Here is a 27,626-nt window from a genome sequence, read left to right as displayed (position 1 = left end):
GGTTTTGAGGGAAGGCTGTGCGAGAGCAACATCGATAACTGCAAGCCTGACCCGTGCCACCATGGCACTTGTGTAGACGGCATTGCCAGTTACACTTGTAACTGTGAGCCTGGATACACTGGCTACCGCTGCGAGAACCAGCTCAACGAGTGCCACAGCAACCCCTGCCAGAATGGTGGCAAATGTGTGGACCTAGTCAACAAATATATCTGCCAGTGTCAACATGGCACCTCAGGTACCAACTGTGAAATCAACTTCGACGACTGTGCTAGCAACCCTTGTGACTACGGAATCTGCAAAGATGGCATAAACCGCTATGAATGCGTCTGCAAACCTGGTTTTTCCGGTGAGACAGGGAGAGATCTTCTCTCTACTTACTTGTACAAATTAGTTCACACACAGAAGAGAAAACCTCATTATAAACTTCTCTCCCTTTCAGGGCCTCAATGTAAAGACGAGATTGACGAGTGTCAGTCTAATCCTTGTCGCAATGGAGGAACCTGCGTAGACGATGAGAATGGCTTCCACTGCCAGTGTCCTGAAGGCTTCCACGACCCCTACTGTTATTCACAAGTGGACGAGTGTGCCAGCAGCCCATGTGTGCATGGGACCTGCAGGGACGATCCTAACGGGTACAGCTCCATTGCGAACTTTAGAAAAAGAAGGAAGTACATAAATGGAGAATTGTTTTGAATGTGACTCTTGTTCTTGCAGCTATCGATGCGACTGTGAGCCTGGATGGGTGGGTAAGAACTGTGACCTAGACCGAAACGATTGTTTGCCCAGCCCCTGTCAGAATGCAGGCACCTGTTTCGACCAGCTCAATGGTTTCACCTGCAAGTGTCGGCAGGGTTTTAGAGGTGAGATATACGTTACGTTAGCTCAGTATGCATTTTACAGTAATAACAACAAAAAGAGATTTTATTATACATTGTCTGACCCGACTGTATATTTTATTCGACCTCTGCTACTGAAAAGGGTGTAATGTTTCCCTAATACAGCATTAAAACTCATAACTCCCCTACTGCAAGTTCTTAAAAATTGCACTCTTGTCTACCATCCTCAGGTAACTTATGTCAGGTGAACATCAATGAGTGTGCCTCCAGCCCATGTCTAAATCGGGGCACCTGTGTGGACAGAGTTGCCAGTTTTACATGTCTCTGTCAGCCACGTTATAGCGGACCCACCTGTGCAGAATTGCTCACACCTTGCACTCCTAACCCCTGTCACAACCATGCTTCCTGTGTGGACACACCTGACTACATGGGCTACCAGTGTAACTGCCAACCCGGATGGCAGGGTAAGTCACTAAACCCATTCTGATTTAAGTCTTTAAGAACTGATTTTCTAAAGAATGTCTAACTTTAACTCTCCTTCCCACCACAGGTCAACTGTGTAACATCGACATAAACGAATGCACCTCTAATCCCTGTAAGAACCGTGGAACCTGTACCAATACTTTGGGTGGCTACGTATGCTCCTGCCGTGCTGGCTACACCGGACCCAACTGTGAAACAGATATTAACGACTGCTCACCAAGTAAGTAAATCTCAATAGAAACCAGGCATCAGTTGCATAAACAAAATCAACACATTAAGACAGTGTCTTAAGAACTGGTTTGACTAACTAGCAGTTAACCAAGTGGTTATCAGTCTTACTTTTTAGATTCAAATTAGATCAGTCTATGTTTTTACATAACTGACTTTAAAAAGTTATGACCAGTCTTGCTGAAAAATTATGTGTCTAACTTTTAAGAATAGTCTAAACAGGTTGCTGGTCTCACAAATGAAATGGTCCAACTTTTCTTTAGCACGGTTGGCGTGGTCTAATAGTGTTTTTGGTTTTGTCAGACCCCTGTCTGAATGGAGGATCCTGTACAGATGGAGTAGACTCATTCCGCTGCAGCTGTCTGCCAGGCTTCACAGGGGCACACTGTGCTAGCGAGGTAAATGAGTGTCAGAGCACCCCCTGCAAGAACGGAGGCACTTGCACCGACTACGTCAACAGCTACACTTGTACTTGCAAACCAGGCTTCACAGGCCTCTTCTGTGAGACCAACATACCAGACTGCACAGAAAGGTAGGACTGTAAAGTCACTCGTACCGTAGAAAAGAAATGTGTAGCATTAGTAGCTCAAAAATAAATAACCCTCCCATTTGTTTTAGCTCCTGTTTTAATGGAGGCACCTGCACTGATGGGATCAACGGCTTCAAATGTACTTGCCGTTCAGGATTCACTGGAGATTACTGCCAGTACGAGGTCAATGAGTGTGACTCTCAGCCATGCCTTAATGGAGGAGTTTGTCAAGATGCCCTCGAGTCATATCGCTGCTCATGTCCAAAAGGCTACACTGGCTCCCGTTGCCAGGTATTAATTCCAGATTATGCCATAACCTAAACATGTTTGGAATTAATTTATGTTATATACAGTAAAAATGAATTGGAATAACAGAATAAAATAAAAAATCTTTTTATCTCTCATTTAGCATCCAGTTGATTGGTGTAGGCCTACTAATCCATGCAAGAATGGTGGTCGCTGCAGACAGAAAGGTGCCTCCTTCACATGTGACTGTTTGGGAAGCTGGTCAGGTCGTTACTGTGACATCCCAGGAGTGTCCTGTGAAGTTGCAGCCAGGCAGAGAGGTATATAAAATTAAAAAATTATCTTTTTTTTTTTTTTTTTACAGATATGATTTTCTCCTTATTAACAGTCCACACTCTTTCTCTCTCTCACACACAGGACTTCAAACAGATGAGCTTTGCCACCATGGTGGACACTGTGTCAATACTGGCAACACACACTACTGTAAATGTCCCCCAGATTACACAGGCAGTTACTGTGAGTCCCAGTTTGACCACTGTGAGGACAAACCTTGCCTCAATGGTGCCACCTGTAGGAGCTACATGGGAGGATTCACCTGCGATGTGAGTCCTCTTAACACTGCTACACTGCTAAAAATACTAAAAATATAAAGCCTATGATAAATATGAAGAACTGAAGATATTTCAGAATCAATATTGAACTGACATGTTTTTCCTCCAGTGCATGCCTGGTTATGAGGGAAACAACTGTGAGAGAGAGGTCAATGAGTGTCAGTCCCATCCGTGTCAGAATGGAGGAACCTGCATTGACCTGGTGGGACATTACATCTGCTCCTGCCCTCCAGGAACACTTGGTAAGACGGATTTCTAACATTACAGTAAAAAATATACCTGAACTGGAGTAAAATGCAAAAAAGTTAAAAGTTCTTTAGCCTCAAGTGCAAAAATTCAAATATACAAAACCGTTCAAAAATTTGGGGTCTGGGGTCTGATTTTATAATGATATTTTTAGGGGTCCTCTGTGAGATAAATGAGGATGACTGCGCAATTCCTTCATGGCCTCGTGGGATGCCCAAGTGTCAAAATAATGGCACGTGTGTGGATAGGATTGGAGGGTACAGGTGTAACTGCCCTCCGGGCTTCACTGGAGAACGCTGTGAGGGAGACATCAATGAGTGCCTTTCGAACCCCTGCAACCCCTCCAACAGCTTGGATTGCATACAGTTGCCCAACGATTACCTGTGCGTGTGCAAACCCGGCTTCACAGGTAAGGGATGCCTCAAAACTGATCAATGTGTCTGTGATTTACATATACAACATTGTAATTTGTCTCTAAATACTCACTTCTTGTGTCTTCAGGGCGCGGGTGTCAGAATAGATTCAGTGTTTGTGAGTCTCAGCCTTGTAAGAACGGAGGAGTATGCTCCGTGTCCGGCAGCTCGACACTGGGATACACTTGCACCTGTCAGCTTGTGAGTATCTAGGGTTTGTATTATTATGATCTTGTTGTACTGCATTGTTAAACTTCAAAAGCAACTACTTAACTCCCTGTTTCTTTCTCAGGGGTATGCAGGTGATAATTGTGAGAGGAGCATGAACTGCAAAGAGCTGCCTTGCTACAATGGTGGCAGCTGTACTCCCAGTTTACGAGGTGCACGTTGCAACTGTATTCAGGGCTTTGGCGGGCCGCAGTGTCAGCACCGCAGCAATGAAGGCTGCTCCTCCAAACCTTGCCGCAATGGAGGCTTGTGTACAGAGGAAACCAGCTTCCCTTTTTTCCACTGCCAGTGCATCAATGGCTGGACAGGCAAACGATGCGAACAGGAACCCAGGTTGGCACTTCCTCCTCCTTGCCCTATTGCTGAATGTCATGGCAAGGCCAATGACGGTGTGTGTGATAAAGAATGTAATTCGTTCGCTTGCCGCTGGGATGGAGGTGACTGCTCTCTGGCTGTGAACCCCTGGGCACGCTGCTCAGACCCTCGCTGCTGGCGGCTCTTCAACAATAGTCAGTGTGATGAGTTCTGCAACAACGCAGAGTGCCTTTATGATAACTTCGACTGCAAGAACAAAGAGAAAGTCTGCAAGTAAGTCTTAAGTACTAGGCTTTAACCATGCTTTGATGCACTGTTTATGATGGGCCTTCTTTAACACACTTTTTCTTCCCTCAGCCCCATCTATGAGACATACTGTACTGATCATTACGCAGATGGGCTCTGTGACCAAGGCTGCAATACTGAAGAGTGTGGCTGGGATGGACTGGATTGTGCAGAGAAGATTCCAGCAGACGTTGCAGACGATGTGCTGGTTATTGTAGTCCTCCTGCCTCCCGAGGAGCTACTAAGGACACAAACTGCTTTCCTCCAGAAACTAAGCGCAATCCTGCGTACAACATTGCGTTTCCGTCTTGATCAGAATGGTGATTACATGATCCGACCCTATAAAGGCCGTGGGACACGGAATAAACGGGAGCTTCAACCTCAGCAGGAGGTCATTGGGTAAGTTCGGCTTACTGAAGTAATCAGTGCAATTTCATTTACCTTTTTACCTTGTACAGCTAAATTTTGCATTCCTCATGCACATTTCGTCTCAGATTTGAGTTTCTTGAACTTGGAGCATTGACCAATGTAAAGAAGCTTAGTTTGGAAGTAAGCGGTGCTACATGCATTGCTACAAAAATGAAAACACCAAACCCCGCAAAATATCACCAAAATGGGAATGTGTCGTAACGAATACTCTCTGGCTCCTCTGCAGGTCTATTGTATACTTGGAAATAGACAACAGGTTCTGCACCCAGGGTTCAGATGACTGCTTCCGCAATGCTGACAGTGCTGCTGAATATCTGGGTGCTTTGTCTGCTCAGGAGATGTTGAATTTCCCATACCCCCTGAAGGAAGTGCGCAGTAAGTATCCACACTCACACAAACTTAATTGCTTTCTTACATAGACCTTATTGGTCCAGTTTGATTTTATAATCATACTAATCATTTTCCAATTCTCTTTCAGGTGAAATAATAAATCCGCCTCCTCGAGGTTGGTTGGGGTATTATACTGCTAGTAGGGGTAGCTTCTATCTTCTTGTTGGTAATCTTGATGGTGGGCATGTTGATTGCCCGCCGCAAACGTGAACACAGCACACTCTGGTTCCCTGAGGGCTTCTTCCTTAAGAAGGAAACAAGCAGTAACAAGAACCGTAGAGAACCTGTGGGCCAAGATTCCCTGGGCATGAAGTGAGTCTTTCATGTATTTATCAGTGCTTTTAATATAATTGTCAATATAGCTCATCGAAATCTCTTTCAAAGGGACTAATTAGCATTCATGATTCTTTGCAGACACATGCCAAAGACAGTGGAAGAGTCTCTATTGGCAGATCACAGTGACCAGTGGATAGACACTGACTGCCCAGAGGCAAAACGACTTAAGGTAATTGACCATTTATTATTTCTCTTACAACATATGTGTGTGTGTGTGTGTGTCAGTGAAAGAGTTGTATATCTTAATAATGTTGGCTTTTTTATGTACAGATGGAAGAGCCCAGTATTCTGTCAGATGGTGAGGATGCAGTTGACAGCAGACAGTGGACACAGCACCACTTGGCAGCGGCAGATATCCGTATGCCACCTTCCATGGCTCTCACACCTCCGCAGGGAGAGTTTGACAGCGACTGCATGGACGTCAATGTCAGAGGCCCTGGTACGATATGTTTGACTGTCTACTCTTACTTGGTTAGGTCCGGTTGTCCCACCTTATCAATGGCCTTGTATAGATGAAGTTCAGATACAATAATAGCAAAACTATGATTTCATATAGATGGCTTCACACCCCTGATGCTGGCATCCTTCTGTGGAGGTGGGCTAGAGCCAGAGGTGACCGAAGATGATGATTCCGAAGAATCCTCCGCCAATATCATATCCGACCTCATTTACCAGGGAGCATCACTTGCAGCTCAGACCGACCGCACTGGAGAGACCGCTCTGCACCTGGCTGCACGCTATGCCCGAGCTGACGCAGCTAAAAGACTCCTGGATGCTGGGGCTGATGCAAACGCACAGGATAACACAGGCCGCACACCTCTGCATGCAGCTGTAGCAGCTGACGCCCAGGGAGTGTTCCAGGTAAAGTCACCTACAACCAAATATATGTTTGTAAATAAAAATGGACTATTGATAAAGCTGGTGCTGATGTATCCCATATTCTTGCATTTGCAGATTCTAATCAGGAACCGTGCCACAGACCTGGATGCACGCATGTATGATGGCTCCACTGCTCTGATCCTTGCAGCCCGTTTGGCAGTAGAAGGCATGGTGGAAGAGTTGATCACCTGCCATGCTGATGTCAATGCTGTTGATGAACTTGGTAAATGTGAAAGAAAAGAAAAAGGATAGTTCCTGCTTCTGATGTGGGGTTGCAGTGTTTCTGATGGTTCCATTCTGTCTCCACAGGAAAGTCAGCTTTGCACTGGGCAGCTGCAGTAAATAATGTTGAAGCTACAGTTGCTTTGTTGAAGAACGGTGCCAATAAAGATATGCAAGACCTTAAGGTAAGCAGACATGTTCTTTTTGAGAGTTTTGAAGGATTTATCTACCTCAGCCATGTTGTTAATTTTCAAATCCATCTACTATCTTTAGGAGGAAACTCCACTATTCTTGGCTGCCAGGGAAGGTAGCTGTGAGGCTGTGAAGGTGCTGTTGGCTCACTTTGCCAACAGGGAGATAACAGATCACATGGACAGGCTTCCTCGAGATATCGCCCAGGAGCGTATGCACCATGATATTGTACAGCTACTGGACGAATATAATACTGTGAGAAGTCCGCAGGGCCATGCAGGGGCAGGTCACCACTTGTCTGGTACCCACACACTTTCACCACTCATGTGCCCTCCCAGCAACTTCCTCCAAGGGCTGAAAAGCACCCCGCAGGGTAAGAAGAACCGTCGCCCAGGGGCTAAAGGCATAGGTGGGCAGCACGCTACCAGCCTGAAAGATTCAGCCAAGGGCCGCAACAAACGGCTGACACTAGACATGCAGAGTGCTTTGCTGGAGAGCTCTGTCACGCTCTCCCCCGTCGACTCGCTGGATTCGCCACGTGGAGGTGCCAGCAATGCCGGCTACGTCACCAATCCAACCTCACCGGCTGCTATGCCTTCTCCTGGCCTTTTCCACTCCTCCATGTCTGTCCCTACCACTCCAATGGTGCACAGCAGTATCCTGGATGGCACCAGTCCTTTTGCAGTCTCCCTAGCTCAGCTGAGCGACCTGAGTGATGGTGGTCTCTCCATGCAGGGGCGTGTGGCCATGCAAGGAGGCGGCGTCAACCAGGGCCCCCACAACTGCATGCTGAACGCCGGCCAGATGAGCCTCAACATGGGCCTGGTAAGTCCAGTAAGTGTGCCATTTGACTGGCACAACCGCATGCCTCCTTCTTCTCAGTGCAGTCAGCCCATGGTGAACATTATGCATCCAGCAAGTAGCCAAGCAGGCTTGATCCCTCAGACACCAACCCTGCAGCAAAACAGCATGCTCATGCACCAGCAGGTGTTCCATAATGCCCAGCCCATTCTGCAGCCGACACCCGTCTCCAATGCACCCTCTATTAGCCCGGTTAAACTGCCAACCATTGCAGAGCAGCAGCCGCAGCAACTTCACAGCCACACCCTTACCAACCCCAACCTCACCCGCATGGGCTCCTCCACTCCCCCGACCCCGCAACAGGCACAGCCTCCTCCAGCTTTTTACCAGCCACAGCAGCCACAGACTCAGCCACCGCAGGCCTCGGCAGCCCCTCAGGCTTCCCAAGCACAGGCTATCCCGTCTCAGGCACCCCCGGCACAGGCGAGCATTAGCACCACAGGCCCAGAGGATTACCCCACGCCGCCCTCTCAGCACAGCCACAGCTCTGCCATGGATGCAACACCCAAGCATTACCTGCATGTGCCTAGTGAACATCCTTACCTGACCCCTTCTCCAGAGTCTCCAGAGCCCTGGTCCAGCCCCTCCCCTCACTGTGTGTCCGACTGGTCTGACTCCACCCCCAGCCCGGCCGTCACAGCTCCTGCTCAAACCCAGATTTCGCATGTCCAGGAGTCCAATGGGAAGATGCAGGTGTTCGCTTGAGCAGCTCAACCTACCTTAAATGCTTGTGACTTTGAGAGAGTAGAGTTGACAAGCGTCACTCTAGGGCTTGTTTTTTACTTACCTGTCAGCCCATTTCCAAGATTTTAATTGGATTAGGATTGACTGTTTTGCGTCAAAAAGACCGTCTGCTGGTGTCTGCAGAAATAAAGTTAAAGGGAAATTTGTGTTGTCTTAAAAAGAAAAGACAATTTAATGAAGTAAGACGTTCTGTCACAGATGGACTTGTTTTTTAATTATAAAAAAAAGTATATGAAGAATACCACGTCTTTCATTTCAAAGACTTGGGGACACTCCTGAAACTAACAAACTTTAAAAAAAAAAAAAAATAATAGATTGAGAGAAAAGTGAAATGTTGAAGGAAATTCCTTTCTTTTTATTTATTGTCTTATGTTTTTCCAAACTGCCTTGTGGGTGTTTTCACCCTCTTTCTGTCTCTGTTGTTTTTAGTGACCCCCATAACAACTGCCTTACTACTCCCAATATATTACGTGGGACTCGTGAGGTCTCCTCAGGTTCCATGTTACTACTGTTACAAGAGGAGCAACTCGTGATTGCTTAGTTCGCCTGTTCAGCCCCAGTTTCATCAGCAGCAATTGAATTTATACACCAGGCTTTCGAGTGACACGCACACATAATGAGATTAGAGTTTTTACAAATTTTAGTGATATTTATTTAGTTTAGCATTCAGAAACAGATTGGCACATGAAAACAGAGGTATATAGAGACCAATACAAGTGAAATATTCTGATTTAAAATGATTTTATACGTTTTATAAAAGTATTTGTATGAATGTAGAGGGGCATCTGTGAAGCACTTCAAGGGGAGACGCTTGAGAGAGAGAGACAGACAGAGAAAGATGGTAAGAAAACCCTGAAATACTAGTTCAGCATTTATAACAACAGTGCAAAAGCGCCTCTCTAAAACAGGCCAGTGTTTAGAATGTTTTCAGTGGAAATGATTTTACTGAACATAGTTTCTTCAGTGACCTCACCAACTTACATAGGCCAGAGCTGGCCGACGCTCTACCCGTTCCCTCTCAAAATCCCTGCCAGTCACTGCCTTATAGTCTTGCCTTGTGTAAATTTTTTTTCTGTTTTTCGTTTCATAACCGCATTTTTGGAACCACAGTTACCTGTGGAACATTGATGTATTAAGCTGTGTTATTAGGCTGCTGCTCTGCGTCACTTCTTCAGTGACACCCAACTTCCTTTCCGCAAACATTCCCGATCAGGAGCCACCACCCAGCACTCGTGGAGCCGCTGACCGCTGCGCAACTGATCTCACCGTGTTCCTGAGCCCTCACAAGCACTTCATTTCAATACCGAACAGCTGCAGCTGACACCTGACCACTAGAAAGTCTTCCTCTGGGGCTTTATGAAGCCAAGGCAGTGTGGTTGATTTATTTTATTGTCATTTGATCCCTCAGGTCCAGCATTTCCATGTGGTCTAATCATATTCCAGCTCCTTTTGGTTTGGATAGCAAGCATATGTGTTGTGTGTTGGGTACGTGGCTAACGGGGTTCTAATGGTCTGCTATTGCTCTGTCACTCCTCAGGGAGGTGTTATATAGCATGCAGTGTTGTCTGCATCTTTAGCAGTTCCCACCCCATCGGCCTAGACGATGACATCTGTCGTGTCTGGTCAGAAGGCGTGAGATGGGAAACGCTACCATGTAGTGATGCCCCTGGCTTTCTGTAACATGTCCGTATGTTCATCCCTCTTCAATATTCCCAACTGTAAGACCTGCATTTGATGACACCGACAGGTGTTTCCTTGCTGTTGCCAAGAGGAACACACGCCCATTTCATTAAACTATGGCACATAAACACGTTATTATTTGAAATAGTATTTGTGCCTAATCTATACTGTGTGTGCAGCTATGAAACTGTTAAATATACCACAAGGCTTGTGGTGGTTTTGGAGCACATTCTGGACCTCTTTGTTATCCTACATACCATGTACTACTAAGCTTCGCTAACCCAGCATAAGTCTTCCTTTCATTCATTTCTTATGATACAGTTCTCCAGATATTTTTTTGAAATTCCAGTACCTTTTTGTAAATATGTTTCACCTTGTTTAGGTCTACTTGTTTATGAGAAGTCTTATGTTTCTAAAATGAATATGTACTAAAAAGAACAAAAAGTAAATGTACTTTTTATTAGCATTATTAAGGTGAGGATGTGACTGTGTATTGGTCTTGCATAACTAGAACAGCCATAGATATTTTCTATTGTCATTATTAATTTCCTATACTTGTTTAAAAGTAGTTTAAAATCATTGTATATAAACAGTTTTTCACAGTTTCTTTCTACAAAGTTGTAAAATATGTTACTTCTAATAAAGCAGTAGAAACTACATTTCACTCATGTCTTATTCTTTGTCTCAACTGAATGCAGTATTTTGCTTTAGATCCCATAAACGGAGAAACTCTAGCGTTTACTAAACACTTCTTGTCAAATATTAACCCAAACATTTTTTTACGATGCTCATAATAAAAATAAACTAACTGGGCACTCTACGTTAATGATTAAACATCTTTTCGTAGCGGAGAGCTTTTCATATGGACAACTGAAAAACACAAAAACTGCCCTCTATTGGTATTCAGTGGTATTGCTTCTGCATGTAAAGTTAAGGTGAGTTAAAAGACATCCTGAGTACAAGAGCTGTTTATTTTTGCCCGTGTTGTTTCTCATGAGAAGCGGAGCATATGAAGGAAATGTCAAGCGTGTAGCTTAATTATGCTGTTGCAAGGCAACCACATAATAGCGCTAACTGACATTAATTTAGCCAGAAAATTCGTGTGCCAGGTCAATTTAATTGTACATTTAAATGTATTCATTGCTAAGTTTTTTTTAACCCAAATATATTATTATTCCCACATGGGAGAGGTCTTGCAGACCCTACACAGTCATTCATGCAACACATCAGCCTAGTCCAAAACATTTGAATACTTTCCATGTTTTTGACAACATTTATGGTTTAAGTTCTGAAAATAAATGTTTTTCATATTTATTTTAAAGGGCTATATGTAAGAATCTTCGTGCATTAATCGTTTTTATTGACAATGTGCTAACAGCTTGTAACGAAACTTAAAAGGCCGATTTTAATGTGAAGGACTATCATAGTAAAAATTTAATTACCTCATCTGTCGTCATGATGTAGGTGAACTGCAGAGCTGGTGCAAATATATCCACAATCACTATGGTCAGATGCTTTCTAAACCGTTGCTTTTTTTTTTCACCGTTATTTTTTGTGTGTGTGTTTATTTTGACAGGAAAGCGCGCGAGACAGAGAGCAAGCGCGGCACTTCCGGTGACATTTGTGGCAGCTGCCGCTGTTTGTTTGAACAGTGATAAACTACTACTGGATATTAGTATTACTACTATATATTTACTACTGGATTTATTACTATTTATATTACTGTAAACGATATTACTATATTGCTGTTTGTACTAGATATAGAGTGTTAGCACTTACGTCACGATTTGGACCGTTACCCGGAAGCGCGGCCGTGTCAGCAATACTCAGATTCAAACTAGTGAATACCTGGTTGTGCTAATTTATGCGGTCTAAACCACGGAAAAACATGTGGAAGATGCTAAATCATACAGAGAAGGACTTAGTAAGCAGGAAACGGCGCAATATTTTGGCAAACTAAAGTTAATAGGTGGTAAAGATATGTAGGAGCAGTATTAATATAGCCTAATTTTTCACCTACCTGGCCGGAAATTACACAAATGTTGGCCAACCACAAACGCATTTTGTTTCTCAGACAGTTTTTGCACTCTACTCTTTGATTTGTTATAACTTTAGGCAGTCTATAGTACTTCAAATGTTTTACCGGTCCGACCGATTTGTACAGCCCAAAACATGACAATAAACGACCATTTTCAGCAGCAATAATCAGCAAAATATGCGAGTTTCGTTAAGTTAAGTGGCATTATTTACGTTCAGTGCCACCATTATGCTCGAATGATGACGCGTCATTAAAACACTATTAGGGCGCAGCACATATGTGACCCTGCACCACAAAACCAGTCATAGGGGTCCTTTTTTGAAATTCAGCTCTATACATAATCTGAAAGCTGAATAAATAATAAATAGGATAGGACAATATTTGGCCGAGATACAACTATTTGAATATATGGAATCTGAGGGTGCTAAAAAATTAAAATACTGAGAAAATTACACTTAAAGTTTTCCAAATGAAGCTCTTACTAATGCATATTACTAATCAGAAATTAAGTTTTGATATATTTACAGTAGGAATTTTACAAAATATCTTAATGAAACATGATCTTTACTTAATGTCCTAATGATTTTTGGCATAAAAGAAAAATCAATCATTTTGACCCATACAATGTATTTTTGGCTATTGCTACAAATAAACCCCAGCAACTTAAGACTGATTTTGTGGTCCAGGGTCACATATTTACATATTGCACATATTCATCTAAACGTCGCTCTCAGCAGCATGAACAGCGTCTGGATGTTAACAGCATTGCTGCCAATTTATTTCCAACTTTATTTTACTTCTAAGCAAAGAACAAAAAATAACTGTGCCATGAGTATCCACCTTTTTCTTCCCGTAAGAGTGGGCTTCCGGTCTCATTCGATCCCAGCTATTTTTAGCCGTACAAAACAGCTGGTTTTGCTGCTTGATATTGCAAATTGGTGTCTTGCTGTATTTTCTGATGTATTATCTTGTTTATCTAATGTTTACTGCATGTTGTTATTCTTCTCGTTATTTCCCTATAGCGACTAATGAACCAGAAGTCTCACCCATAGGCTTACTTCCACATTAAAGAAAAAGGTAAATATCGGGCACTGAATCAGATTCAGTATCTTACATGTTATGTGTGCACGAGTATGAGCATGAGCAAGTAAGTTGCTGGCTGCAGTTCACAGCCTTGATGTCATTTAATTTTGCAATAGTGCAACAGTCAATCATCATTTATGGATACTGCCGAAATTAATAAGAAGTCCCGTAAACTAAATCACACCTGTCGCAAAAAGTCTTCTCTTATAAAACTGCATTTTTCAGTGTAAATTCTACAAATAGTTCAATCCAAAACTAAGCTAGGTAGGCTGTCAATTCATTAAATGCTAAGCTGTTTCCTCACAAAAGCTGTTTATTCCTCCAAGTGAAGTCTTGAGGTTAAAGATAGAACAGTTCATCAGGATCCAGAATTTACATTGGACATCAAGTAGCGAGCCATCACAGTAGCAAAACTGTTGCTATGCTAACTGTGGTTTGTTTCATTTTATTGTTTGCATTGAGCATTGACCTATTTTTGGGATGTTAAACAGTCTTTGTAATGCTTTTGAAATGTTTTTCCCCATCAGAATCCTTTTTAGGCAGTACCTTTCCCCAGTCTTCTGTGCAGTATGCGTAGAATGCTCAGACTAGCATTAAACATACGGTCATGCTGGAAGATCATTTTATAGAATGCCTCTATGGGTAGTCGTCCTGTAGGGTCAGCATGCTTCATGGCAGTCAATGGCATGTAAAAACGATTGGTCTGATGACGAAATGGAGGGTTTTGGACACAATCAGCTGGAGAGTTTGCTGTAGGAAATAAGAGACATTTATCTGTCATTCAATTGAACAGGGAGCCTTAACATACAAAAAAAGAACAGCCCGTCTACACACTCACCTCTGCCACTTCCTCAGGCGTCTGCCCGACCGAGTTGAAAATTTTACGCGAATATGGCAGGTAGATCTGACGGAAGATCCGAGCTGTCTCCTCATCAGTCTCTGACAGATCCATCTTCTCTGCCTCTTCATACCCTTTCTGCTCAAACTCAGTTACAACTGGGCCTGGCTCCACTAACGTCATCCTGTTGGATTTGTATAAAAGCCATACTTACAATGGATGAAGAAATTGTTAAAAAAAAGATGCACAAAAAGTATTTTAATTTTAATGATGCTCCTACTACCTTTCTGGGCCTTGAACATGGTAGTTGTGTTGCTGTCTATGCAAATTTCATCAAAAATATCTTAATTTGTGTTCCAAAGACGAACAAAGGTCTTACAGGCTGGGGACGACTTAAGGGCAAGTAATTAATGACAGAAATTTCATTTTTGGTTGAACTAACCACGTAAAAGAATATACATAAGTATAAATTGAATGTAATGTTGTCGGATAGTTTAATAATACACTTGCATTTTTAATCAAGTACTTTACATGTGCTTTAGTCTGTTAGTTGGCACATCAAAATAAATGTAAATCTTTAAAGCATGACAAAAGATTTTAAAGTAATACTTTTTGACATTACAAAGTGCAAATTTTAAAAGTGTACTTAATGAAAGTGTATCTTAATTACACTTAAGTGACCTTTTATATTATATTACCTGCAAGTACAGTTTGTTTGTTTTGTTTTTTTGTTTTTTTTTTTGTAAAATACACTTTTAAGATTTAATGCACGCTAGAATGAAATATCCACTAAAAATTACTTTGGGACCAGCTGATTAAAAGTGAATTTGCCTATGAGCATATTTTGTTAACCTAGCCCTTTTTATCAGTTTGCTAGGAAATTTGTTTTATTTTGTACTCACTTGACATTGAACTTCATAGCTTGCACAGCAAGACTCTCACAAAACCCTTCTACAGCAAATTTAGAGGCAGCGTATGCATCATTGAAAAGTAGTCCTGAAAAAAAAAAAAGAGTACTCTATAAATATGTAAATATATAAATATATGTATATATATATATATATATATATATATATTAAAGGAGTAGTTCACTTCCAGAACAAAAATTTACAGATAATATTCTCACCCCATTGTCATCCAAGATGTTCAGGCCTTTCTTTCTTCAGTCGTAAAGAATAATGTTTTTTGAGGAAAACATTTCAGGAATTAGTTCTATATAGTGGACCTCAATGGTGCCCGCGAGTTTGAACGTCTAAAACAATGCACGTTTCAATGCAGCTTTAAAAGGCTCTAAACGATCCCAGCTGAGGAATAAGGTCTTATTTAACAAAACAATTGGTCATTTTCTAAAAAAATAATAAAAATTTATATACTATACTTTTAACCTTGAATGCTCATCTTGTCTAGCTCTACGATGTGCATGCGTACTCTGAGTAATCTAGGTCAATACAGTTAGGGTACGTTGAAAAATCTCATTTTCGTCTCCAACTTTAAAATACATCACTGTTTTACCTTTTTTGTAAAGTGCATTTGACTTTCTTTGCATGTTCACTTTGTAAACACTGGGTCATTACTTCTGCGGGGATGTAGGACGATTTTAAAGTTAAAGGAGAAAATGAGATGGGAGTTTTTCGACCTACCCTAACTGTATTGACTCAGATTATGTGGATTACGCAGAGTACGCATGCTAAACAAAGCTAAACAAGATGAGTATTTGAGGTTAAAAAGCATATAAATTTTTATTTTTTAAAATTACCAATTGTTTCATTAGATAAGACCCTTATTCCTCGGCTGGGATCGTTTAGAGCCCTTTGAAGCTGCATTTAAACTGCATTTTGGACATTCAAAATTATGGGCACCATTGAAGTCCACTACATGGAGATAATTCCTTAAATGTTTTCCTCAAAAAACATAATTTCTTTACAACTGAAGAAAGAAAGGCATGAACATCTTGGAAGACAACGGAGTGAGTACATTATCTTTCAATTTTTGTTCTGGAAGTGAACTACTCCTTTAATCAGTAATTGCATGATTCTTTCAGTTTAAAAAGTGTACTGTTTAGAATAAACGAGCTATGTGGTATTACCCTGGATGCCCAGGACGCTGCTCATCACTACGATGTGTCCACTCTGATGCCGCTTCATGTCAGGCAGGAGTTCCTTCACCAGTCTCACCAGGCCAAAGAAATTAGTGTTGAAGAGTTCCTGAATAGCACTTACACTCTGGCACTCCAAAGGACCAATCATACCCACACCAGCATTATTCACTAAAAAACAGTTCGGTAGAGTCTTAATCAAACAAGATGTGGGTGAACATTCTGTAGCATTTTACAGAGTAGAGTTTAAAGGGATAGTTCAGGCAAAAATGTATATTCTGACATCAACCTGTATGAGAAAACAATGACCAAATTTTACACTTTGGATTAACTATCCCTTTAATACAGATGTTCTGTGTCCTGCCACTATTAGCAGTGAGAAGGTTGCACAATTGGCATGTGTGTGAATTTAGAGATATTATTGAAATATACATTTTTGGAAACACTATTGTTGCCAAAAATCTTTTAGTCAAGTCAAAAGACACTCAGCTTTTGGTTATATTGCTATGAATCTGCATTGCTCAGGAATTAAGGAAATATTTGTTGGAAAGGAAACGCTCAGTGTCACCTAACACATCCACTCGTCGATCTGGCAAGCTGTTTACACACTCTCTGATGGAGTCCTCACAGGTGGCATCCAGCTGTCGGATCTCCAGGGATCTGTTGAGGGTTTCTCCAGCTGCTCTCTCCAGAGCTTCTCTCCTATCCAGGTCCCTCATAGTAGCCACAACTAACCCAAGCACAGTCAACAGTAAGACTTAAAATAACATTATGAAAGATTATTACTTCATATATTACACTTACATGATCATTAGTTAATGTACATACTGTAAGACCTTAGAATATTGTTCCATCCTTAATGAATAACTACACAGAAACAAATGAGTAATACACATGCATTAGTTCACTGTTAGCTAATCAGTAACTACTATTTTTTTCATACCTCCCAGAGAAGTTCTATAGTTTCATACTTAATGTAAATAATATGGAATGCACAATTCTTAAGTAAAATTCATGGTAACTCACTAGTGAATAGCATGCTAACTCCCTAGTGATGACTGAAATCACTGTAAGCTTTTGAGATTTTTGTAAGATTTTGCATAGTGAATCCCTCTGATGGATTTGGTAACACTTGAGGCATTACTAGGGGGTTGCACAATGCATTAAGGAGTGAAAACTGAAATTGTACTTAATTTGTCTTCCGGAAAACATGCAAGTATCTTCTGTTGCTTCCAAGGGGCAGTACTAAATGGAAAAAAATTATATTTCAGCAAAATAAAAATAAAAATTGGACATCTGCATGCTGTTCAAAAGTTTTCACCCCCAGCTCTTAATGCATCATGTTTCCTTGTGGAGCATCAAAGAATGTTTGAACCTTTTTTTAATAGTTGTGTTTGAGTCCCTCAGTTGTCCTCAGTGTGAAACGATGGATCTCAAAATCATACAGTCACTGCTGGAAAGAGTTCAAATATGCAAAAGATGCTGGAAACATGAAGAATCTGCAGGACCTGAGGATTTTTCTGAAGAACAGTGCTCAGTTTAACTGTTCAGAACAAACAAGGGACTCAAAAACAACCATCACAAAACAAAAAAAAAAAAGTTGTAGATCATCCAGGTAACCACACACAGTATTAAGAACCAAGGGTTCCAAAATTTTTGCAGGGGGTTATTTTAATTATTTCAGCTATTTTTTGTCTTGTAAACTATATGTAAACATCTTTTATGTAAAATATCTTACTCAGGACAGTACTAAATAAAAAATAACATGCATTTTGTATGATCTCTTATTTTGTTAAAATTATTCACATTTTCACAGATTCTGCAAGGGCTTCCCAAACTGAACACAGAACTGTTACAAATGATGAATCTTTTTATAGCTTACTTTTTTCCTTTTTTAGCATTTGGCCAATGACTCAAAATGCTCCAGTGGTCTCCATGATATAGTATTACGTTCAAAGGGATTAAATATTGTCCATAGTCATTAGTTCTGTAGGAAAACTGATAAAAATGTACTAATTATTAACAAATTATTATCTATTGATTCTGTAAAGTTGTTAAATATTAGATTAGTTGATAAAATTAAAATAAAAAATAATAATAATGTGTCCTGCATTAGTTACTGATTAGTTTTACATTAATTATGAAACTGTATGTAGTCTCCTGGAAGGCATGAAAAAATATAAGTTACTAATTAGCTAATAGTTAACTACCACAGTCAGCTGAGTGCTACTTACTAATGCATTAATCACAGTTTCATGTTAATTAATAGTATTTACTACAATGTTAATATTGCATTACTTATTTGTTCTTGTGTTAGTTATCCATTAGTCAAGGAACAGTATTCAAAAGTGTTCTTTTGTAATGTTATGAAACTCACAGATTTTCCATTATCATTTTACATTCTTCTTACCTTTGAAGCGCCTTAATTCATCCTTTGCAAGACGGACTGCCACTGCCAAACCAATTCCAGAGGAGCATCCTGTCACCAAAACTTTTCGTGTCCCCATAACTTTCGTTCAACGATGATTTCTAATCTGAAACCACAATAAAAGCATTAAACTTTAGTAACACTATACTTGCCAAAGCTTTGTCCAGTTTTCTGTTCAGATCACAAACATGTTATGACCATTTTCTAATGCTGATCTCAGTTTTACGCATATGTAAATATGTTAGAACACATAGCCTATGTAAATATAATTAATTACAGCAGCAATAATAAGTACATTTACAAGTTTTACAAAATGAAAAAGTCAGTAACTACACTGTAAGACGACCACTGAATTAAAGTTTCACATTTTTCGTGCTAGGTGAACGTTTAAAGGGACAAATAAACGTACAGAGACGGCTGAAAGATTTCTGGACTACGGATTAACTTTTAATCAGATTTTCTCGGCACGGGAGCGCGCCTCATGCGCGCGTTTTAAGCGGTCAGTTGCAATGCACAAGAACTGTGATACATTTCACGTCTAAAACCGCATGACAAGTGTTACGTGTCATAAAGGTCGTCACCTTTTAATATTAAGCATTCAAAAATGACAGTGACGACAGTTGCACTGCGCGAAAAACAAAACATGAGATACAAAGCATATAATAGTGATAAAAACTAAACCTGTTGGAAGTGTTCTGGCACATGCACTTACTGAATGGAACTAAACGGTCCGTTTTGCAGCATGTACAAACCTGTGTCCTGTTGGCAGACCTCTTGTCATCCATAAACTCCTTTCGGCAGGAACGCGTGAGTTCTGCACGAGACCGGCACTGTAAAAACAATGTTGCAGAGGACGCGTTTGCGTCCAGAGAACCCTGGGATTTGAAGTCATTGACTAACAAAAAGAATAATAAGAATGATTATTATTTTATTATTATTATTTTCTATAGACCTATAACATTTTACTAAAAAATACATGTCTGAAATTGTTTTGAATAGGTTTAATGTTTTGTTGATGCTTGACCTTTGAAATTACATTAGTTTAAATGTTTATTGAAAATGACATTTAGAAATCAAAAGAAAACGATTTGTGTGTGTACTTGTTCTTGCTACATTGTGGGGACCAAATGTTCCCACAAGGATAGTAAAACCTGAAATTTTTGACATGGTCATTGACATGTCATTGCGGTCCCACAATGTAAAAAAAAAAAATGATTAAAAATAGTAAATGATGTTTATCTGAAAATGTAACAATGCAAACATGTTTTCTGTAAGGGGTAGGTTTAGGGTTAGGGTTGGGTTAAGGGATAGAAAATATCATTTGGTCAGTATAAAAACTATAGAAGTCTATGGAAAGTCCCCACAATTCACAAAAACAAACAGGTGTGTGTGTGTACTTGTTTTTGCTACATTGTGGGGACCAAATGTCCCCACAAGGATAGTAAAACCAATGTTAAAACCAATGTTAAAAATAGAAGTCTATGGAAAGTCCCCACAATTCACAAAAACAAACGTGTGTGTGTGTGTGTGTGTGTTGTTTGTTTGTTTGTTTGTTTTGCTGTACTGTTTAGTCATTAACAAATTGGTACCCTGGTGAAAAAACCAGCATATGCTGGTTAGGTATGTTTTGATGCTGGTTTAAGCTGGTCCTTTGCTGGTTTATGCTGGTCTATGCTGGTCATGTTGCTGGTCAAGGACCAGCATAAACCAGCAAAGGACCAGCTTAAACCAGCAAAGGACCAGCTTAAACCAGCAAAGGACCAGCATAAACCAACAAAGGACCATCTTAAACCAGCATCAAAACATACCTAACCAGCATATGCTGGTTTTTTCACCAGGATATTTATGAACTAATTTTGTCTTTCATGAATTAAACTGGAGGAGGGCATGTTTGTTCGTCATGTGAGTCAACCTGATGCCCATACAGAATCAAAATGACGATTTAGTGAATTACTGAACAAATCTGAATGATTCTTTTTAGTGAACAGATTCAAGAGATTCGACTTACTCTGATTCCAAATCCTCACTACACATTTGCATGAACAGTCAAGGGTGCTCTTATTTTGTTCTTGGTTTACAGCTGTATTGTGGCGACCTCTATTGGCCATGGTGTGGTATTTTTGATCAAACTGAAAGTAATACACCACACTAACATACTGAAAACGCTAAAGGAAACGGTGGCACAGTATAAGAGGTGTAGCGGTGTCGTTGCAGGTACTAAAACAACACCGAACGACAGAGAGATGAATCGAATGAGTGAAGAAGTGGAGGTATAGTATTTGTTATTCGTGTAAACATACAGTTAAAGGGCGTATGATATTTTATTGCAGACAATATGACAGGCACGGTATTAAAGGAAGTATAGTGCAGTAACTTCCTCAACAGTCATAGTGCATATTGCACGTAGGTTATAAACGGATTTATGTTTTCCTACATAAATAATCACCTTTATATTCATTTTAAGAGCCACACAGGAGTATCCCACTCAGTTTTACACTACGTGGTTGCTGTTTCAAATAAAGATAAATAAATGTGAATTTAATGTGTGTCGGGTTTTTTTGCTCTCTCTTCACTTAGTTGGAAAAAAGTGTCAGGCGACTGAGAGAGAAGTTTCATGGACTTATTGAAATTGACAAGGCTGTACTGCTTATGCGACGCTATGGAAACAACCATCGTATGGTTGCAATGTGTGTCGCCCTGATGGCAGATAACGACAGGGGTAAAGTGCAAACCTTTTCTCCTAAGCCTCATTGTGTCATATTTACCGTTACTCACTCTTGTGTGTTTATATCGACTTCATGTCTTATTCATTTGATGTGGTGTTTTTTTATATGTAGAGATGGACGAGGAAGACAGATCAGCTTTGAATAACGACCCTGTAGCTAAGGTATGGTGCAGGTAACTTGAAGCAGTTTATGTAAATTTATGGAAAGAACTTGTAGGTGTATTTTGTAGCAAAAAGTATTGGGAAACCTGACACATTTAAAATACATACGAATGTCACTGCATTAGATTACAAAATAACAGGGATTTGCATTTGAAGAAAGGCATTTGCTATCTAATGCAATGAAATTAAGTGTGACTTAAATCAACACATTCTCTGCACTCTTACAGAACGTGGTTATGAAACTCAAAGCTGATGAAAAACAACAGGTAACATCCCAACCATCTCCTAAAAACCTGTAAACATGATTTGACATGTTACATGATTTCTAAAAAATTAAAGTACCAGTTACTGCTGTTTACCTTACCGTTTTTAATTGTATAACGGTGATAGTCATCAAACATTTATAGGAAGAAAAAACCGCCAAGTCATCTGGATCCAGTGGTGCCAGTCAACCAGCACAAGTAAGGAGATTCCCCTATTGCATGTGGATTTAGAAGATAAATAAAACATCATATTGCACTGTAGACTTATTGCATCACTCCTATCCTACTTCAGGCATCGGCCAAGAAAAAGAGCAAAGATGACAGTGATATAGCGGTTAGTTGCTTTGCGTTGTTTACTTGAATTTTTAATTGTGCTAAGGTTGATACTAAGAAGAATGTATGCGTACTGTAAGCAGTGTGAACTAACATGCACAGACATGTTTGCAGGAGCTCGGAGCACGTCTGCGAGTTCTGCCATTAACAGAAGAGAACAAACGAATGTTTGACCAGGCTCAGGCAAACCAGATCCCTTCTGTCATTCATCAGTTTGCCTGCGAGTCATGTGACAGGGATTGGTGGCGACGTGTCCCTCAGAGGAAAAGGGTATGACGTGTGACCACACCCTACAACCTTACAATCCCATTCACTCTGTGCTTTAGTATTCATCTGTGTGCACTTGGCTTGTTATAGGTGTCACGCTGTCACAGATGCAAAAAGAAGTATGACCCTGTGCCAGCCAACAAAATGTGGGGTATAGCAGAGTTTAACTGTCCAAACTGCTTTCGGACCTTCAAGTAAGACATTAACTTTATGTATGCTGTACTGTATAGTGCTGTTTTAAATGACAGCCGTGGCATTGTTTTTTTTTTTTTTTTGTCTTCAGCATGACGAGGAGTATTGTATTAACATTTTTTTCCCTTTAGGGGTTTTGGTCGGATGGATGGACGTTCCCCTTGTTACGGCTGTCGCTCAGCCATTTTCCCCACACAGATTTTACCACCCAGAAAGAGGAACATGCTGCCTGGGTCTAGAAGAAGAAATCAGCACAGCTGCCTTGCTGAAGACTGTTATAATCGAATGGGTAATTTGATGCTGTTTGACACAATGACCACTAGCGGTCTTGCACAATCTCAAGGCATCGCTGTAGGCTTTAATTATATACAGTCTTCAGACTATGAATATCAATCAGTAAAGGTAATGTTAAAATATATTAACTTCCTGCGACACTACAGACCACTGTATTCTTTGTTTTGAGCCATAAGATCAGGATGTGACATCTAGATGCTCTTTTGGCCTGCAGTGTGTAGTGTGACTGCAATTCATCAATACAGTTTTACCATTCATTTTCTTTAAAGAGGACACTGGATGCCCATTTTCCACAAGTTGGTATGATTCTTTAGGGTCTTTATGAAATGTCTGCAACATACTTTGGATAAAATTCCTCAGTGGTTGGTGTAAAACACCCTTTTTACCTTGTCAAACACAGCTCTGTTCACAGCGAGCCGTTTCGGTGCATTTCACTTTAAATGATAATGAGCTACTGCTCACTCCGCCCCTCTCTTCTGTCTGTTGGGAGAAAATGAGGACTCTTATATTCACTTTTACATCCAACTACAAAACACCTGCATTGTTTACAAGACATTGTTCTCGCTTCAGCTGCTCAAGCACGGAGAAAATGATGGACAGCGTACAATTGGCTGAGGGGGGGAAATTTGCTAATACAGGACAGTCTGTCAGCAGTCGTGGGCGTGGCTAGAACAGTATGACATCATACTGCTCAGAAAATCAAAACAGCTTAATAATTGAGACTTGTTAGGTTTTTTGAGAATTAAAAAAAAAGGAATGAATGGATTTTTATTGTTGTAGGGTGGTTGTGTCCACACACTGCTAAGAGACATTTATATGTAAACACCATGTAAAAGTGAATTTTGCATCCGGTGTCCCCTTTAAAGGAGAAGTCCACTTCCAAAACAAAGATTCACATATAATGTACTCACCCCATTATCATCCAAGATGTTCACGTCTTTCCTTCTTCAGTCGTAAAGAAATTATGTTTTTTTGAGGAAAACATTTTTGTATTTTTCTCCATATAATGGACTGATATGGTGCCCAGATTTTGAACTTCCAAAATGCAGTTTAACTGCGGCTTCAAACGATCCCAATGCATTTGTAAAGATCCCAGCCGAGGAAGAAGGGACTTATCTAGCGAACAATCAGTTATTTTTATGAAAAAAATACAAGACAAGCGTTTGACATTAAAAAGTACATAAATAATGAAAATAACCGATCATTATGCTAGATAAGACCCTCCTTTCTCGGCTGGGATCGTTTACAACCGCATCATATCAGTCCATTATATGAAGAAAAATGCTAAAATGTTTTGCTCAAAAAACATAATTTCTTTATGACTGAAGAAAGAAAGACATGAACATCTTGGATGACAAGGTGGTGAGTAAATTATATGTGAGTCTTTGTTTTGGAAGTGGACTTTACTCCTTAAAAAGCCAATATGAAATCTAAATTTGCTCTGCTTCTAACATGACTTTGACTTTATTTTCTACTAATGTCACATAAGTTGTGCAGGTTATTGGTAAATAATAGAAAAATAATCATTTAGCACAGTAACTTAAAGCTAGGTTTTAGTAACTTAAAGCTAGCATTTTATATTATACATTTTACAGAAATAACTGCAAATAGATTTGAAAGCAATTTCTAGGAGGGTTGTGCATAGCATGTGCATTCCAGTATACTGATGGAAATAAAGTCCTGTTATTTTTTCTCAGTAAATATCCAGCATCATTGGGAAATACAGTGGGGTGTAATAGTCTGAGGCCACAAGTGTAAAAATAAAAATAAAAAAAAAATAATTACCCAAAAATAAAAATGTGCTGAAAGTGTACTCACCTTCACGCCATCCAAGATGTAGATGAGAATAGCGAATAGGTGCTGTCAGAATGAGAGTCCCAACATCTGATATAGAAACATCATGATAATCCACAAGTAATCCACACAACTAGTTCATGGATTAATGTTTTGACAAGCAAAATGCTGCTTGTTTGTTAGAAACAATCCATCATTAAATCATAAAAAAAAATTACATGACTACATTTTGCTTTAATACCAGCTGTGCTCAAGCTGCATGAACTCCACAAGTTTCTGTAAAACCTGATGATCATGTTCTCCAGCATGATTTGAGATGATCCAGAAGCATCAATAAAAGCAAGAACATCTGAATGTCTGTTACAAAGAGTTCACACAAATTTATACACTACCAGGTTCAAAGTTTTTGAACAGTATGATTTTTAATGAATTCTCCTCTTTCCATCAAGCCTGCATTTATTTGATCCAAAATACAGCAAAAGCCATAACATTGTGAAATATTTTTACTATTTAAAATACCTGCTTTCTATCTGAATATATTTTAAAATGTAAATTATTCCTGTAATCAAAGCTCAAATTTTCAGCATCAGTGTCACGTGATCCTTCAGAAATCATTCTAATATGCTGATTTTCTGTTCTCAAGAAACATTTATTATTATTATTATTATTATTATTATTATTATTATCAATATTTAAAACAGTAATTTTTTTATGGATTCTTTGATGAACAGAAAGATCCAAAGATCAGCATTTATCTGAAATTAAAAGCTTTTGTAACATTATACACTATACCATTCAAAAGCTTGGAGTCAGTATATTTTTTTTGTTACAAAAATTATATAATTATAAATTATTATTTTATTTTATTATTATTATTATTTTATTTTTTTTTTTTTTTTACAAAATATTACAATTTCAGGTAAATGCTGTTCTTCTGAACTTTCTATTCATCAAAGAAACCTGAAAAAATACTCTGCTGTTTTCAATATATTAATACTAATATTAATAATAATAAATATTTTTTTGGGCAGCAAATCAGAATATTACAATGATGCTTGACTGGAGTAATGATGAATAAAATCAGCTTTAAATTAACAGAAATAAATTACATTTTAAAATATATTTAAAATAGGAAACAGTTATTTTAAATAGTAAATTTTACTGTTTTTGCTGTACTTTGGATCAAAACATGCAGGCTTGGTGAGCAGAAGAGACTTCTTTAAAAAACATTAAAAATCTTACTGTTCAAAAACTTTTAACTGGTAGTGTACATCACAAATTTATACATCAAAAAGAGAACAACACAATTTTATTTAATTAGTAACTTAGAAATAGTGTAATGAGATTTTTCAGAATCCTAAAATTCAATATTTACTTACAGGTTTAAATTAAATTTTGAATTCCATATTTTGGAATTCTGAGAACGCAGGTGTTCTCAGATTTCTGGACCCCACTGTGTGTCTCATTATAGAAGTGAAATGGGTTGCGAATGCCATATCATGTTGATTTCACATTTAAAGCAGAACTGCATGAATATAACCATCTGCATGTTTGTCTTACCTAGAGCCCCACGTACCTGGTACAGAGTGCGTTCACCCACATAGCCGACAGAAGAACAGGAAGCCACGTGTGGTTTACCCCAGCCCAACTCACATCAGCAGCGGATCCACTGTCAACACCTGTCTAAGTCAGGGCAGTCTGATAGAAAGCATCAATGAGCTCATTCTAGATGACATAAGAGAAGTGTCTGATGAAGACTCTGACAGCAGCACCTGAAGCAGGAGCAAAAATATCAGTTAAACAACTATTATCACTTCAGCTGTTTTTTTGAATGAAACATAATATAATTTTTGATATAATTTCAAATAATTCACTCAAAGTAATAAATGTATTAAGGCGTAGACAGCCTAAATAAAATATGTAATGCGCTGCAGGCTGTATGAACACAATGCAACACACCAAACACAGAATCCAGATAAGGAATAATTGGCTGTTGAATTATGGAGTAATTAGTGCACACCCTGAGGTGGTAATCCTGCAGTGTGTGCGCAAAACAGAGTAAGCATTTGTGGATCTCAGCCATACAAAAGATTTACATAAGTGATGTGAAACTAAACTGCTGTAAACAATCCTGGAAATACTTAACAGTTGAAATGACTATCAACCGTTCAGAATCTTAAGCATTTAGCCGCACTGAGCTATAATGTTTTGTTACAGAGCTGGTGTGAACAGACAAGTCCAAAAAATTTTCTTTGTAGAGTCTGTGTAAAGACAGTTCAAAGATCGTTTCTAAACACAGTATAAATGTTAGAAATGTACTGCTGAAAACTCGTTGCTAATACTGTAAACTATGTGGAGTTAGACCGTTAAACGTTTTTTGTGTACAGGAGTTCTGTGTTCCGGATTTTTTTGGCCATGCCTGAAATAATGTCTCGTGCATGGCCCCTCCCCAAACACTATAATAACTAAAACGCATTAGCATCAGTTGTTTGCCCACTCACTGGCGAGTTAATGTCATTACCATTAGTTACTACAGCCTACAGTTTGCAAGCTAGCTATGTCTTTGTCACTTAAATGCATATAATCTCTTGCAATAATTTACAAAACAGCTCAGTCATCCATTCAGGTTGTAATGGTATTTGACAGTTAAAGGTGCAATGTGTAAATCTTAGCAGCATCTAGCAGGGAGGTTGCGAATTGCACATAGAGTAGCTACGGTGGCTGACAGAGGACAAAGATGTCTTCGTCTGAGACAGCAGAGAGTAGCCAGTGGTAAATTAAGGAATTACAGTTGAGGTCAAAAGTTTACATACACCTTGCAGAGTATGAAAAATGTTAATTATTTTACCAAAATAAGAGGGATCATGCAAAATGCATGTTGTTGTTTTTATTTAGTACTGATCTGAATAATACGACGGCGTTTTAGTGCCACCTTAAAAAAAAAAAAAAATCTAAGATTAC

The 27,626-nt window shown here is 39.5% G+C and overlaps 3 protein-coding genes across 3 annotated transcripts in view; 2 read left to right on the top strand and 1 right to left on the bottom strand.

The window, feature by feature from the left end:
• notch3 (notch receptor 3) overlaps nucleotides 1-10,812 on the top strand; it is a 28,346-nt gene extending 17,534 nt beyond the window's left edge. Inside the window, 23 exon segments of the mRNA XM_051102605.1 lie at nucleotides 2-346; nucleotides 440-632; nucleotides 715-860; nucleotides 1,067-1,300; nucleotides 1,387-1,539; nucleotides 1,851-2,079; nucleotides 2,166-2,367; nucleotides 2,486-2,642; nucleotides 2,740-2,924; nucleotides 3,043-3,175; nucleotides 3,334-3,588; nucleotides 3,681-3,793; nucleotides 3,885-4,408; nucleotides 4,493-4,819; nucleotides 5,076-5,224; nucleotides 5,328-5,349; nucleotides 5,351-5,551; nucleotides 5,654-5,744; nucleotides 5,846-6,014; nucleotides 6,132-6,436; nucleotides 6,530-6,677; nucleotides 6,764-6,861; nucleotides 6,950-10,812. Coding sequence (XP_050958562.1) covers nucleotides 2-346; nucleotides 440-632; nucleotides 715-860; nucleotides 1,067-1,300; nucleotides 1,387-1,539; nucleotides 1,851-2,079; nucleotides 2,166-2,367; nucleotides 2,486-2,642; nucleotides 2,740-2,924; nucleotides 3,043-3,175; nucleotides 3,334-3,588; nucleotides 3,681-3,793; nucleotides 3,885-4,408; nucleotides 4,493-4,819; nucleotides 5,076-5,224; nucleotides 5,328-5,349; nucleotides 5,351-5,551; nucleotides 5,654-5,744; nucleotides 5,846-6,014; nucleotides 6,132-6,436; nucleotides 6,530-6,677; nucleotides 6,764-6,861; nucleotides 6,950-8,434 — 5,864 coding nt within the window. The 3' untranslated portion in view covers nucleotides 8,435-10,812.
• Nucleotides 10,813-12,813: 2,001 nt separating this feature from the next.
• zmp:0000001048 (retinol dehydrogenase 8) lies at nucleotides 12,814-23,420 on the bottom strand. Its single transcript, XM_051106759.1, is given in 10 exon segments — nucleotides 12,814-14,000; nucleotides 14,003-14,024; nucleotides 14,113-14,296; nucleotides 15,015-15,108; nucleotides 16,199-16,378; nucleotides 16,776-16,937; nucleotides 18,618-18,741; nucleotides 19,388-19,530; nucleotides 21,887-21,997; nucleotides 23,258-23,420. Coding segments are annotated over 7 exon segments (930 nt in total). The 5' UTR covers nucleotides 18,715-18,741; nucleotides 19,388-19,530; nucleotides 21,887-21,997; nucleotides 23,258-23,420; the 3' UTR covers nucleotides 12,814-13,809.
• Nucleotides 20,720-27,600, top strand: shfl (shiftless antiviral inhibitor of ribosomal frameshifting). Its single transcript, XM_051106758.1, has 10 exons — nucleotides 20,720-20,905; nucleotides 21,213-21,354; nucleotides 21,473-21,522; nucleotides 21,750-21,788; nucleotides 21,930-21,983; nucleotides 22,078-22,119; nucleotides 22,233-22,388; nucleotides 22,476-22,579; nucleotides 22,709-22,866; nucleotides 26,230-27,600. Exons 1-10 carry the CDS (start codon nucleotides 20,879-20,881, stop codon nucleotides 26,439-26,441), a joined length of 984 nt encoding a protein of 327 aa, XP_050962715.1. The 5' UTR covers nucleotides 20,720-20,878; the 3' UTR covers nucleotides 26,442-27,600.
• Nucleotides 27,601-27,626: the final 26 nt, after the last annotated feature.

Source organism: Labeo rohita, chromosome 3 (genome assembly GCF_022985175.1).
Source record: "Labeo rohita strain BAU-BD-2019 chromosome 3, IGBB_LRoh.1.0, whole genome shotgun sequence".
NCBI classification, from domain to species: domain Eukaryota; kingdom Metazoa; phylum Chordata; class Actinopteri; order Cypriniformes; family Cyprinidae; genus Labeo; species Labeo rohita.
The sequence above is the reverse complement of the archived record's forward strand: the minus strand, read 5'-3'. Positions and strand labels throughout refer to the sequence as shown.

Excerpts from the sequence above, each read along its gene's own strand:
- shfl (XM_051106758.1), top strand. The coding sequence starts at position 20,879 with ATGAATCGAATGAGTGAAGAAGTGGAG. Across the intron at positions 21,523-21,749 it reads ATAACGACCCTGTAGCTAAG|AACGTGGTTATGAAACTCAA; the intron begins GTATGGTGCAGG and ends GCACTCTTACAG. Across the intron at positions 22,580-22,708 it reads AACTGCTTTCGGACCTTCAA|GGGTTTTGGTCGGATGGATG; the intron begins GTAAGACATTAA and ends TTTTCCCTTTAG.